At 45.6% G+C, this 13,979-nt stretch overlaps 1 protein-coding gene across 4 annotated transcripts in view; it reads left to right on the forward strand.

Annotated features, from left to right (window-relative positions):
• Nucleotides 1-11,971, forward strand: part of LOC110534855 (protein Jade-1) — a 274,043-nt gene extending 262,072 nt beyond the window's left edge. For 3 of the 4 annotated variants that reach the window (XM_036989744.1, XM_036989745.1, XM_036989746.1), the window contains one exon: nt 1,861-8,840. In XM_036989744.1, coding sequence (XP_036845639.1) covers nt 1,861-2,795 — 935 coding nt within the window. In that variant the 3' untranslated portion in view covers nt 2,796-8,840. Of the gene's footprint in view, nt 1-1,860; nt 8,841-11,677 lie in introns of those variants that run through there. The other variant, XM_036989747.1, reaches the window with a different exon arrangement.
• Nucleotides 11,972-13,979: the final 2,008 nt, after the last annotated feature.

A 13,979-nucleotide genomic window follows, 5' to 3' on the forward strand; every position in this document is an offset into this window, starting at 1 on the left:
TTCAGTAGAGACTTAAAGGTTGAGACCGAGTTTGCGTCTCTGACATGGGTAGGCAGACCGTTCCATAAAAATGGAGCTCTATAGGAGAAAGCCCTGCCTCCAGCTGTTTGCTTAGAAATTCTAGGGACAATTAGGAGGCCTGCGTCTTGTGACCGTAGCGTACGTGTAGGTATGTCCGGCAGGACCAAATCAGAGAGATAGGTAGGAGCAAGCCCATGTAATGCTTTGTAGGTTAGCAGTAAAACCTTGAAATCAGCCCTTGCTTTGACAGGAAGCCAGTGTAGAGAGGCTAGCACTGGAGTAATATGATCAAATTAGGAGAAAGCCCTGATCAAATATTTTGGTTCTAGTCAGGATTCTAGCAGCCGTATTTAGCACTAACTGAAGTTTATTTAGTGCTTTATCCGGGTTGCCAGAAAGTAGAGCTTTGCGGTAGTCTAACCTAGAAGTGACAAAAGCATGGATTAATTTTTCTGCATCATTTTTGGACAAAGTTTTTGATTTTTGCAATGTTACGTGGATGGAAAAAAGCTATTCTTGAAACAGTCCTGATATGTTGGTCAAAAGAGAGATCAGGGTCCAGAGTAACGATGAGGTCCTTCACAGTTTTATTTGAGACGACTGTACAACCATCAAGATTGTCAGATTCAACAGAAGATCTATTTTTTTCTTGGGACCTAGAACAAGCATCTCTGTTCTGTCCGAGTTTGAAAGTAGAAAGTTTGCAGCCATCCACTTCCTTATGTCTGAAACACAGGCTTCCAGCGAGGGCAATTTTGGGAATTCACCATGTTTCATTGAAATGTACAGCTGTGTGTCATCCGCATAGCAGTGAAAGTTAACATTATGTTTTCGAATGACATCCCCAAGAGGTAAAATATATAGTGAAAACAATAGTGGTCCTAAAACGGAACCTTGAGGAACACAGTTGATTTGTCAGAGGACAAACCATTCACAGAGACAAATTGATATCTTTCCGACAGATAAGATCTAAACCAGGCCAGGACCAATTTGGGTTTCCAATCTCTCCAAAAGAATGTGGTGATTAATGGTATCAAAAGCAGCACTAAGGTCTAGGAGCACGAGGACAGGTGCAGAGCCTCGGTCTGACGCCATTAAAAGGGTAATTTACCACCTTCACAAGTGCAGTCTCAGTTCTTCATATGGGTTCCAGGATTCTTCCAATGGGTTCCAGGGTTGTGAGACTTCCTCTTCTTATGGGTTCCCGGGTTGTTCCAGACTTCCTCTTCCTATGGGTTCCAGGATTGTTCCAGGCTTCTTCTTCCTATAGGTTCCAGGATTCTTCCAAACTTCTTCTTCCTATGGGTTCCAGGGTTGTTCCAGACTTCCTCTTTCTATGGGTTCCAGGGCTGTTCCAGACGTATACTTCCTATGGGTTCCAGGATTCTTCCAAACTTCTTCTTCCTATGGGTTCCAGGGTTGTTCCAGACTTCCTCTCCCTATGGGTTCCAAGGTTCTTCCAGACTTCCTCCCAGAAGGCTTTATATTTTGGATGGAACATTTGATGTTACTAACCTCCCACAGACATTCATTATTCATTACAATCATGGTCATAGTCAGATCAACCGAAGCACTGTGAATCTCAAGGGTGTCAAACTCAATTCCTGGAGGGCCGTGTGTCTGTTTTTCAGTCCTCCCTTGTACTTAATTGATCAATTAAGGTCAATGTTTAATTAGCATCTCCCCTGACCTAGTTGTCTGTCTTAATTGGACATGAATTGAAAGGAAATAACAAAACCAGCAGACACACTGCCCTCCAGGAAGTGAGTTTGACACCCCTGCTCTGTAGTGTGGTTTCTATGGTCCCTCTCACCTTTCGTCTGTCTATCTCTCCCCCAGGATTCCCCAAGACCTTCCCTCTGGACAACTCCCTGTTTGACAGCTGGCTGGCCCAGTCGGTGCAGATCACGGCTGATGACATGCTGAGCAAGTGGGCCCTAGAAGCCGGGCAGCACCGTGACAAGACGGCCAGCCTGCTGTCTGACCAGCTGCTGCAGGGAGAGGAGAACCTGCTCAGCCTTATGATGGACCACTCCATGAAGTCCACCTGGAAGACCCCTCAGCTGGGCCGCAAGACCCGGGGCAAGCCCCGAACCCGGGGCCATCACTCCACCACCAACACCGCCGCAGCAACAACCGACACCCCCCCTGCTGCTGCAGCCACCGCAGCCTCCACAGCCAAGGGGGCTCTACTGGCAGAGGAGAGGCCAGGCCATGGGGCTCGTAGAGGGGAAAGGTCCCGGGGCACCAAGGCCCTCCACCACCGCCACCCCCAGACCAGGAGCACTGAGGCCCCCCTGGACCCGCCACCGCAGCCGCCCACCTCCAAAATGGACTCCTGTCACATCTCGGAGGAGCGTGGCCCCTGGGACAGCCTCACGGGTACTGGGGTAGCGTCCTCCCCCCTGGCCTCCTGTTTCCCTCCATGCAGTAGTCCTGGGACAGTGCCTGAGTGGGGGTCAGGGGGGGGTCCCATTCCCCGCACGGCCTTACGCCTCCGCCTGCATCGGCAGGGCAAGTCCCGGGGGAAAGGTGGGGCGTTGCAGGAAGCTGTGGAGCGCCCCCTGGAAAGGGAGAGAGAGAGGGACCCCCACCCCGTCTCCCACCCAGTGAAGGAGACATCATCATCGCTGCTGGACCCCGAGACAGACTGCTACTTCTCTGACGCCGAGCAGAGCGACTCAGACACACACTCCAGCGCCCGCAAGCTTCGTCTGGCTCAGTTGCATTCTGGGAGCGAGGACCTGCTGAGGAGGAGCGTGCTGGCTTTGTAGAAAAAACTGAGACGCGCGCACACATACACACACCATCGACCAGAACACACACTGTTTTCTCAGACTGACTGGAGCTCCATCCCAGCTCCCTCTGCCACGGCTTCTGTCTTGATATTCAAATTGTAGTTATTTTCTTTCTAGATTGATTTAATGAACCAAATCTCGGTACATCACTAGTCATGAATCAGTTTATCTGCTCTGTTCTGGGGATTTGAATGTAGCTGCTACATAGTTAAACAATGAGGCTCTAGATGTTAGTAGTTAAAGTAACAACGGCTGTATGATGATGTAAGAAGAGAAAGTGGATTTGGACTACGTTACGTTTAGGTTTTATTTGGTTTAGATGTATAACACGGTGGTTAACCATGTCATCAACCCTTTCTAGCAACGTGGGGTCAGTGGTAACTAACCACAAGAGTTGGGGTGAATACTTTGTGGACATTATAAGCTAGTTCAGGTGAATCACTTATTTTCAAATGACCTAAGATGGATCCCATGATGCAATCCCTGGGATATAATGTTTAAAAAGCCTTTCAGTTCAGAATCAGACCCAGAACAGACCCATCAGTCTGAGAAATATACAGAAAATATCACACAAATATTAGCCTTTAAAAGCACAAATAGCTAACAGGAACTGTAATGCAAACATTGTGCATAAACACACTCACATACATATACACCACACACATTACACAAACACACACATGATTACATTCTCAAAGCTACTCCCTCTGCATTCAGCCGTTGTTGTAACATACTGTTTGAGAATTACGTCAGCTCTTCACTGACTCTGCCTCCTCTTCCGTTTGAATCATTGGAGAAACAATATTTAACGAATTGTGTGCCTTCTGTCGCTCCCCCAAAATGAGTTTATCAATCACTTCTATAATCTGATTTGTTACAATCAAAAAAGGGAAACCTGTTGTATTGGTAATCAAGCGTACCGAAACAGATGACCTTAATTGTAGTGCCTAAAAAAGGATGTATATACAGCTTTTGCCATGAATCAACCCAACCGCACGCAAAGCCACACAGATACACAGTTCTACCATATTTGTGCAAATTGCTGCCCCAACAAAGCAACTTCTGGAGTCGTTGTTGCTCCCGTCAGACGAGTGGTATAATCAGCTACAGTACAGACTCCTGGATTCTGACTTCTTTTTTTAGTTCTTTGTAAATGTGTTTTAACTCTTGTTTTTTCGTCTCAGAGAGTTGTATTTTATACTTAAAGTGGTCCACAGTATTTTCTCAGGGTTTAAAAAAATCGAAGAAGATATATAAGAAGGGTTGAAAATGTATTGAAATCAAAGTTAAACCGTAAATATATTATACTATAAAAAGGCTATTTTATACATATAAGTATGTATAGAAAAAGTTCCTTTGGCAAAGCTTCACTGTTTGAACTGACTACTACTGTACTGAGAGCTTTTCTCCTGTCTCAATCAGTACACTACTACTGCTACTTCTACTACCCAACTGGCTGTCTCCTGAGTTGATGATGCCAAAGAACAGTGTAAAACAAACTGGGCAGCATGCACTCACTCTGGTAGCATCCTAAACAACACCCTATTCCCTAGATAGTGCACATGGTGCCGGTTGGGACGCAGCCTCACTCTCCGGTGTCACCATGGGATCCGCTGAAGGACATGAATACGGAAATCTACCTGATGCCAGCAGCGCTGTTCTAGTCGATTCAATTGGGAGTTCTGCATTGCTCAGGCCTGCTCTGGCCTGGTGTGGCTCGGCTTTAACACCCACCACCACTATTCCACCTTGGACCCTCCCATTCCCTGCTCCCTTAAGGCTGTTACTTACTGGCCCTCTGTGCCACTGACCTACTCTGGATGGAGTGTCGCAGTTCCCCCCTGCCCCCTACCTGGGAAGAGTTGAATGCTGCTGAACCGTGTGTGTGTGTGTGTGTGTGTGTGTGTGTGGCTGATGGTTCAGAGCCCACTGACACCCCCAGTGCTGTTATCACAGAGTTGGAATGTAGAAGATGACTGGATTTTTGTGTTTTTGTCCGGTCCCCGGATGGGACCCATATTCAGGATGAAACCCCCTAAAACAGTGTATTGGTCAGGTGGCTCTGTCTGTCTGTCTGTCTGTCTGCAGCCAGTCCGGTTACTTCCTTTGGCCACTTCCTTTCCATCCACCGTAACCCTTGGAGACAGACCAGTATAACCATAGAAATAGAATGAGTAGCACATTCTATTCATTCTTACTCTATGATTGCAACGTACGCAATAACAACAACCATGCTTATTGTTGTCTGCAAATAGGTCGTCTGGGTGGATGAATAGGGTTAGCGCTGTAGTAGCCTCACCGAATCCACCCAAACACCTAGTCGTTTACGTGTTGCTAAGACGATGAAATGTAAACTTGGTTTCAATATTCAATATATACACCAATTTAGACTAGACAGTGTTTTAGACGGAGCCCTTCATGTACGGCCCCTAACGTAATAGAAAACAGGTTGTTATTATTGGAGTGGGGCATCTACGCCCTCTTCCTCCGCTTCCTCTCAGAAACAGTAGGCTGGCATTTTAGTGAGGTGGTGAGGTCTTTTAGTCCAGCAGGTGACTGCACTTTTCATACAGATTATAGATGGATGGAGGGATAGATGGTATTATATCCTCGATGGACAGTAATATCCGACAGAGTACCTATGGATTACTATTATCCTCCTCAAGCAGGGTTTCTTTGCCCCATTCCTGAGCACCCACAGGGTTGCGTGTTTTGTTCCAGCCCACACTAACACACCTGATACAGATCATCAAATTGATGATCAGTTGAATTTAGGATGTGTTAGTGCTGAGCTGGAACAAAACATACATTCGGACGGTTGGTCCCCTGAAATAGGGTTGAGAAAGGATGCTTTGGTGTAGCTGTGGATGAATGTCCTAGTGCTGTCTCCGTACCACCTAGGAACTGCTGCTGCTGTTGTTGTTGTTGTCGTTTGTAGCGTGAAAAGGCCATCAGCACACTAACAGAACACAACGATGACGTCATTGAGAAGGATCTCCTCTTCTGTGTTAGTTACTTCCTCCCATAGGGAACTGGTTCAAGGCTGTAGTAGTTTGACTGCCGTTTACCTATCTGGTTTTTGTATGCACCAACAATAGTGTATAATACTGTACTAGAGACCGTTTTGTTTCCTTGTTAAAAGCCTTCGCAAGCTGTTTTTGTAACGCTTCTGCCGCGGCTCATATAACTAGAATGCTGACTCATAATCAGACCAACTGCTTCCTTATTGGCGCTTTAGCACTCTGACAGTTGACGGACTGCTTCCACACAGTGAAGTATGGTTCCAATCCAACACCCACCCCACAGACTAGGGTTCTGTCTCACTCCCCTCCCTGCTTCAGTGTTCCGCCAGCCCGCCTTGACTCCTTCATTGTTTTGAAGCACAGCAGGATCAAAGGAACAGACTTTAAGGTCAAATAATGACATGCATGTGTAGTGGAGAGAGCGTTTGTCACTCTGCTGCTTAGAGAGAGTGTTTGCGCCCTGTCCACACAGTGTACTTAAACAGGCAGGGAATCTGAACAACACCCGTCTCTCCCTTTTTCTGTGTGGCACACAAACTCAGTGCAAACACTTCTGTTTTTACTGGAGCTCATTTTATTTGCTTTCTTTGCATTTGTTTTATACAACCAGAGAGAAAATTATTTGATAAAACAAAAGGGGGAATTGCTAATTGCAGTTTAAATGGTCAGGCCGGCTCCCCAGTAGGCTGATATTTCAATTAGCCAGGCCGGCTCCCCAGTAGGCTGATATTTCAATTGGCCAGGCCGGCTCCCCAGTAGGCTGATATTTCAATTGGCCAGGCCGGCTCCCCAGTAGGCTGATATTTCAATTGGCCAGGCCGGCTCCCCAGTGGGCTGATAGTTCAATTGGCCAGGCCGGCTCCCCAGTAGGCTGATATTTCAGTTGGTCAGGCCGGCTCCCCAGTAGGCTGATATTTCAGTTGGTCAGGCCGGCTCCCCAGTAGGCTGATATTTCAGTTGGCCAGGCCGGCTCCCCAGTAGGCTGATATTTCAATTAGTCAGGCCGGCTCCCCAGTGGGCTGATAGTTCAGTTGGCCAGGCCGGCTCCCCAGTAGGCTGATATTTCAATTGGCCAGGCCGGCTCCCCAGTAGGCTGATATTTCAATTAGCCAGGCCGGCTCCCCAGTGGGCTGATAGTTCAGTTGGCCAGGCCGGCTCCCCAGTAGGCTGATATTTCAATTAGCCAGGCCGGCTCCCCAGTAGGCTGATATTTCAGTTGGCCAGGCCGGCTCCCCAGTGGGCTGATATTTCAATTAGCCAGGCCGGCTCCCCAGTGGGCTGATAGTTCAGTTGGCCAGGCCGGCTCCCCAGTGGGCTGATAGTTCAGTTGGCCAGGCCGGCTCCCCAGTGGGCTGATAGTTCAGTTGGCCAGGCCGGCTCCCCAGTGGGCTGATAGTTCAGTTGGCCAGGCCGGCTCCCCAGTAGGCTGATAGTTCAGTTGGCCAGGCCGGCTCCCCAGTGGGCTGATAGTTCAGTTGGCCAGGCCGGCTCCCCAGTGGGCTGATAGTTCAGTTGGCCAGGCCGGCTCCCCAGTAGGCTGATAGTTCAGTTGGCCAGGCCGGCTCCCCAGTGGGCTGATATTTCAGTTGGCCAGGCCGGCTCCCCAGTGGGCTGATAGTTCAGTTGGCCAGGCCAGCTCCCCAGTGGGCTGATGGTTCAATTGGCCAGGCCGGCTCCCCAGTGGGCTGATAGTTCAATTGGCCAGGCCGGCTCTCCAGTGTGTGAACAGCGTGCAGCTGAAGCCTGATAGAGACCTCTTGTCCTCTCACTTCCTCCATGGCGAACGCTCACAGGAAACTAACCCCTGTTCTCTGGCAGCACAGCGGCCGGGTCTCAAATGGTACAATATTCCTTTTATAGTGTACTACTGGCCTTGGTCAAAAGTAGTGCACTATCAAGGAAATAGGATGCCATTTGGGATGCACACAAACTATTTCTGACCAGCAGGGTCACAGAATGTGTTGCTCTCATTAAAACCAATAGTTCCCCTCCAGAAGTTAGAGGCTCAAACTTAAAAATAAAATAAAAATGTAATCCAATGACATTTCAAATGTTTTTTGCGATGTTCGTTTCCTGACCTGTATGCACTTATGAGTCCATTTCCAGGAGATAAGGTTTAATATCCAGAACCACAGCTGCTCCTCCTAAGGTTGGGCCAATTTACCATTAGTGTCTCTGCAAGCGAGCCAAGCTCAGATTTTTTGCAGTTTTTGTAACTGATCTGGCATCACTTTTCTGCCTCCAAATTCAGGCTACATCCCAAATGGCACTGTATTCTCTATGAAGTGCACTACTTTTGACCAGGGCCCTTAGGGCTCTGGTCAAAAGTATTGCACTAGGGAACAGGGTGACATTTGGGATGTTAACTCTCTAAATACCTGTCCTGTATCTCCTACTGGTCACATCCATCATTTTGATAGGAGTCAGTGATCTCTCTTATCGAAGCAGACTCTGACATGGTTTCCTCCTCCCTCCTCCACCTGCCTGTGTTATTTGTCCTTAAAAGGCGCTGAAATCTACTGCTGCCGTGTACAATTCAATTCCTCACCCATTTTGGCTCTATCTGCATCAGTTATACAATACGATAATATGAATGTTGCAGGAGTTTATCCTGCTGTATTTTTTGTTTCAAAGAATATTGTGCCATTTGTTAATAGCAAAGATAAATATTGAACATATATTAAAAAGGAAAGCTATTTTAAATTATTTTGGGGCTTTTTTTTGCAATATTTATTTTCTTGTATTAGAATCTTCTTTGTAGGAGGAAAAATTAAACATGTATTTTTCATTAGTGCAAAAACCTATTTTTCCTTTTTGTACAATTTCAATGTTAAGCAAAACATTAAAAAGCAATATGATGTTCCATGTGACTGTATCTGCATGCTGTTTGTGTTGCCTTGACGACGGCTGCGTCCACTATGACCCTGTTCCCCCCTCCTCCCCCCGGCACTCTAGAGTGGTTGACCAGCGTAGTCAATAAAGCAGTGCTTTCTGTGTACACATGCTCTCGCTCGTCTCTCTGTTCAGGTCACCATCCCAACAGCTCATCTCTTCTTTTTAAAGGGCAATCTGCGATTGAAATCACAACAAAGCAGACACCCCAACCCTTTTTGGTAAACATTTGAGGGATAGGGTAAGATAGTTGAACTAAGCTCATGAGGCATTTATAAGTTATATGCTTCAAGAATCAATGGCTAGATATCATTCATTTAGAAGTCCAAAAAATGGATGTATCATTGCCAGAATTCCCCTTTAAAGAGCATTCCAGGTTGATTTATTCAACCAGTGCGACTCTATCTGGACTCGGCGGTAACTAGACTAGATACTCCCTGGATTGTTGTCAGAGACTGTTTCTATCACTTGTATTTCACATGTAGGTTGTGAGATCGATTGCCCCATAACATACAAAACATCCCAAGTTGTAGGCCTAGTGAATGTTGACATCATAGCTGCATGTGTAAGAATAGCTTAAGGTGATGAATTAGTTGGTATTAATACATTTACAATAGAATCCTCATACAGCTAGTTACTTTCAGTGCTTGATGGCACATTCTGTAGCTAACTATACCATGCCCCTATATCAACAGTTGACGTTTCCAAATTAGCATCTAAACCAAAACATACCATAAATTGAAGAATCGATGAAGCAAGATCATCTTTATAACAAAATGTTCATGGACTTCTGCCATGTTCATACAACACCACCAGGACATCCAGCATGCAGAGCAACTCTGGGTTGAAACATAACACAATGGATACGTCCTAAATGGCACCACATTCCCGTTATAGTGTACTACTTTTTACCAGATCCCTTTGGGCCTGTGCACTAAATTAGGGAATATGATGCCATTTGGGATGAACCCAAAGGCTAGTTTGAATAAATCATTCTTACATTATCTGGAATCGCCTGTTCCCATCCATAAAGGCTAAATGTTAAGAGCGTGTCTGTCTGTATGCTCTGCTATGAATTAGAGTATCCCGCTGCTCTTAAAGAAACAGGCGTTGACTTTGTGGAGTGCTTGTTTAAAGTATCCTACACACCAAGCTGCTGGAAATTAAAGCTAGTTTGTTATTGTTGCTCTTGACCTGGGTCCAGGCAGGGCACTTTGCTGTAAGTGACGTATGACTTCCCATACTACCCCTAGTAAATACTCAGCATGGCTGCCTCTAGCCTGCATGTGGGAAACTAGTGGGAGTAGAGCAGCTGCTTTTTAAGGAAGTGATATGTGGCTGTCGTAGCTACCTTTGTTCAATGCACTGTAAGTCGCTCTGGATAAGAGCTGCTAAATTACCTCAATGTAGTGTGTGTGTGTGTGTGTGTGTGTGTGTGTGTGTGTTTTGGGGGGGGGTTACCTTTATTTAACCCTTCAAGTCAGTTAAGAACAGTGTGTTGGACTGTACAGACAAATAATCCTTGAGAGAAAATCAATCAAAACTAAAAGTTAGTTGATTCAATAAGTAGTGGTACGGGTGTCTTTAGGCCTCGCTTTATTCTTTTTACATATACTAAACAAAAATATCAACGCAACATGTAAACTGTTGGTCCCATGTTTCATGAGCTGAAATAAAAGATCCCAGAAATGTTTGATACACACAAAAAATGTAGTTTTCCTCAAGTTTTGTGCACAAATTTGTTTACATCCCTGTTTGTGAGCATTTCTCTTTTGCCAAGATAATCCATCAACCTGACAGGTGTGGCATATCAATAAGCTAATTAAACAGCATGATCATTGCATAAGTGCACCTTGTGCTGGGGACAATAAAATTCCACTAAATGTTGTCACACAACACAATGCCACGGATGTCTTAAGTTTTGAGGGAGCGTGCAATTGGCACACTGACTGCAGGGATGTCCACTAGAGCTATTGCCAGATAATTTAATGTTAATTTCTCGACCATAAGCCACTTCCAACGTAATTTTAGAGAATTTGGCAGTACGTCCAACAGGCCTCACAACCGCAGACCAGTTGTATGGCGTTGTGTGGGCGAGCGGTTTGCTGTCAACGTTGTGAATAGAGTCCCCCATGGTGGCGGTGGGGTTATGGTATGGGCAGGCATAAACTACGGACAATGAACACAATTGCATTTTATTGATGGCAATTTGAATGCACAGAGATACCATGACGAGATCCTGAGGCCCGTTGCAATGTCATTCATCCACCACCATCACCTCATGTTTCAACATTGATCATGTAAGAAGGATCTGTAATTCCTGGAAGTTGAAAATGTCCCAGATCTTCCATGGCCTGCATTCTTACTAGACATGTCACCCATTGAGCATGTTTGAGATGCTCTGGATTGACGTGTACGACAGCGTGTACCAGTTCACACTAATATCCAGCAACTTGGCACAGCCATTGAAGAGGAGTGGGCCAACATTCCATAGGCCACAATCAACAGCCTGATCAACTCTGTGTGAAGGAGATGTTGCGCTGCAATAGGCAAATGGTGGTCACACCAAATACTGACTGGTTTTCTGATCCACACCCCTACCCTTTTTATTTAAGGTATCTGTGACCAACAGATAAATGTGTATTCCCAGTCATGTGAAATCCATAGATTAGGGCCTAATTAATGTATTTCAATTGACTGATTTCCTTATATGAACTGTAACTCAGTAGAATCTTTGAAATTGTTGCATGTTGCATTTATATTTTTGTTCAGTATAATTTTTTGATAGCCTCACTGCTGGTTAGATAGACTCATTGATACCTCTGATGTCATTCAGTCGGTCAGTATGAACAAACAGTTGGTAAATGTGATGTGACTGTAATGTGTTTGTTGGTGAATAACCCCCATGTCCTCTTCTTCCTCTTGTGTAACATTCCTAAACAGAAACAGGTTGCAGTTGGGTCATCCTGCCACACGAGGGAGCAGCCATCATTTTGTCTCCTGCAGGGTAGGTGGAAAAAAGTAACTTCGGAGTGGCATTTGCTGCCATGATTATGCCAATGCTATAGCCGAGCATCACTTAGTAACATAAATGGTGGCTGCTACCATGACAGGACGTCTACATCAACTGGCCTGACTGGCAGAACAGTGTACGTAGGAAGGGAGGTGTTGACAGTGAAACACTCAATTACCCACCTCTAGTGACCTCTTGTGGCCATATTAAATGACTTCAAAATCAATGGCTCCTTCATTCCTCACCTAGTACTCGGCTACAGTTACAATACACCACTGAGGACAACTAGCTACAATACTGTCCTACTTTTGAGATAAGCTCTATCGACAGTCCCAAACCTGACACTGGATCTATTGTCAACACCAACCTATCACTTTCAAAGATGCCTAGGACCTGTAGCCTTCAGTCTAAGTGTTTATTAAGCTGTACAATAGTAGGTTAATAATTAATTACAGTGGGTCTCTGTTTATCATCAGGGGAGGGTATTTCAACCGGTTGCATTATCCTCTGTCATAGCCCTGGGCTTTCTCCTTCTTGGCTCTTTTGAAGTGTCTGGGCTGACAGATCTGTGAGTCCCCCTCCGATAGCGCTGTCTCCACTGTTTAAGTTTGTATATTTAGGGACGGTGTCCTCTGGGATTGTGTGTGTCCGTGCGTGAAAAAGATCCAGGCAGCATTATTCTGAGTGCCTTCACTCAAGGACCCCCACTGGCCTATCCCCCTTTCTCGAAGAGACTAAAAATACAGCGCTGCTTTTGCAGTTCCCTTCTCTATTTTTTGCTCACCTTTTCAGAGATGTTAACCGGTGTGGTGCCGCCAACAGCCACCTAGCCTCTTCCCATGGTAACAAGGAAGTGATTCTTCAGTGAGGAAGACGATAGGCTTTCACTACATGAGGGGCATTCCATCCATGCCTGTACAGTGGTGTAAATTCTTCCTACTTTGTACTTCTAGTTTGTTTATTTTTTGTCGTGAACAACAAAAGACTCCATTTACTACTGCGTCATTAATCAGGAGAGGCTCGAACCCTCTCCTCCTCCTTTCCCCACCCTCTCTTTCGTTCTCCCTATTTCTCTCTCTTTCTCTTCACTAAAGCCAAACAGAGCCAGTGATCTCATTGATGTGGATGTGTCATAGTCAGAGCCAGTGATCTCATTGATGTGGATGTGTCATAGTCAGAGCCAGTCCAAGTCTGTCCAGCCTGAAAACATTGTATATCTATTTTTGGTTACTGTGGTGCAAAATCAGTGTCGCCCCCGGAAACGGGCAGCAACCTGCCATAGTGAGTGAAGTACTGTCTCTCTGGCAACGGCTCACAGTTTCTAAATGGGCATGGCTTCAGCACATACTTCAGTACAAGGTGTACCGAAACTCACTCATCCTAGGAAGTGAGGGATAGGATCCCAGTCACATTGTGGTTTTTATATGCATATAATAAGTGGTGTGTGTGTGTGTGTTTTTATCTGCATTTCACCTAATGGAAAGTTGTTAATGTCTGAACTTGATTTTGTCATAATGATTTATTGCTAGGCAAGAAGACAGGTCTTATGTGTTTTGAAAAGACTTGGTCCGGCCTCATTCTCAGTAGTGTTGGCCCTATAATGTAGTGTTGGCCCTATAATGTAGTGTTGGCCCTATAATGTAGTGTTGGCCCTATAATGTAGTGTTGACCCTATAATGTAGTGTTGGCCCTATAATGTAGTGTTGGCCCTATAATGTAGTGTTGGCCCTATAATGTAGTGTTGGCCCCATAATGTCGTGTTGGCCCTATAATGTAGTGTTGGCCCCATAATGTCGTGTTGGCCCCATTATGTAGTGTTGGCCCTATAATGCAGTGTTGGCCCTATAATGTAGTGTTGGCCCCATAATGTCGTGTTGGCCCTATAATGTAGTGTTGGCCCTATAATGTAGTGTTGGCCCTATAATGTAGTGTTGACCCTATAATGTAGTGTTGACCCTATAATGTAGTGTTGGCCCTATAATGTAGTGTTGGCCCCATAATGTCGTGTTGGCCCTATAATGTAGTGTTGACCCTATTATGTAGTGTTGACCCTATTATGTAGTGTTGGCCCTATAATGTAGTGTTGGCCCCATAATGTCGTGTTGGCCCCATAATGTAGTGTTGGCCCCATAATGTCGTGTTGGCCCCATAATGTATTGTTGGCCCTATAATGTAGTGCTGACCCTTTTAACTGCCAGCTTTCACTGAAATACAGTAAATTAGTGGCCTTTC

This window comes from Oncorhynchus mykiss, chromosome 10 (genome assembly GCF_013265735.2).
Source record: "Oncorhynchus mykiss isolate Arlee chromosome 10, USDA_OmykA_1.1, whole genome shotgun sequence".
NCBI classification, from domain to species: domain Eukaryota; kingdom Metazoa; phylum Chordata; class Actinopteri; order Salmoniformes; family Salmonidae; genus Oncorhynchus; species Oncorhynchus mykiss.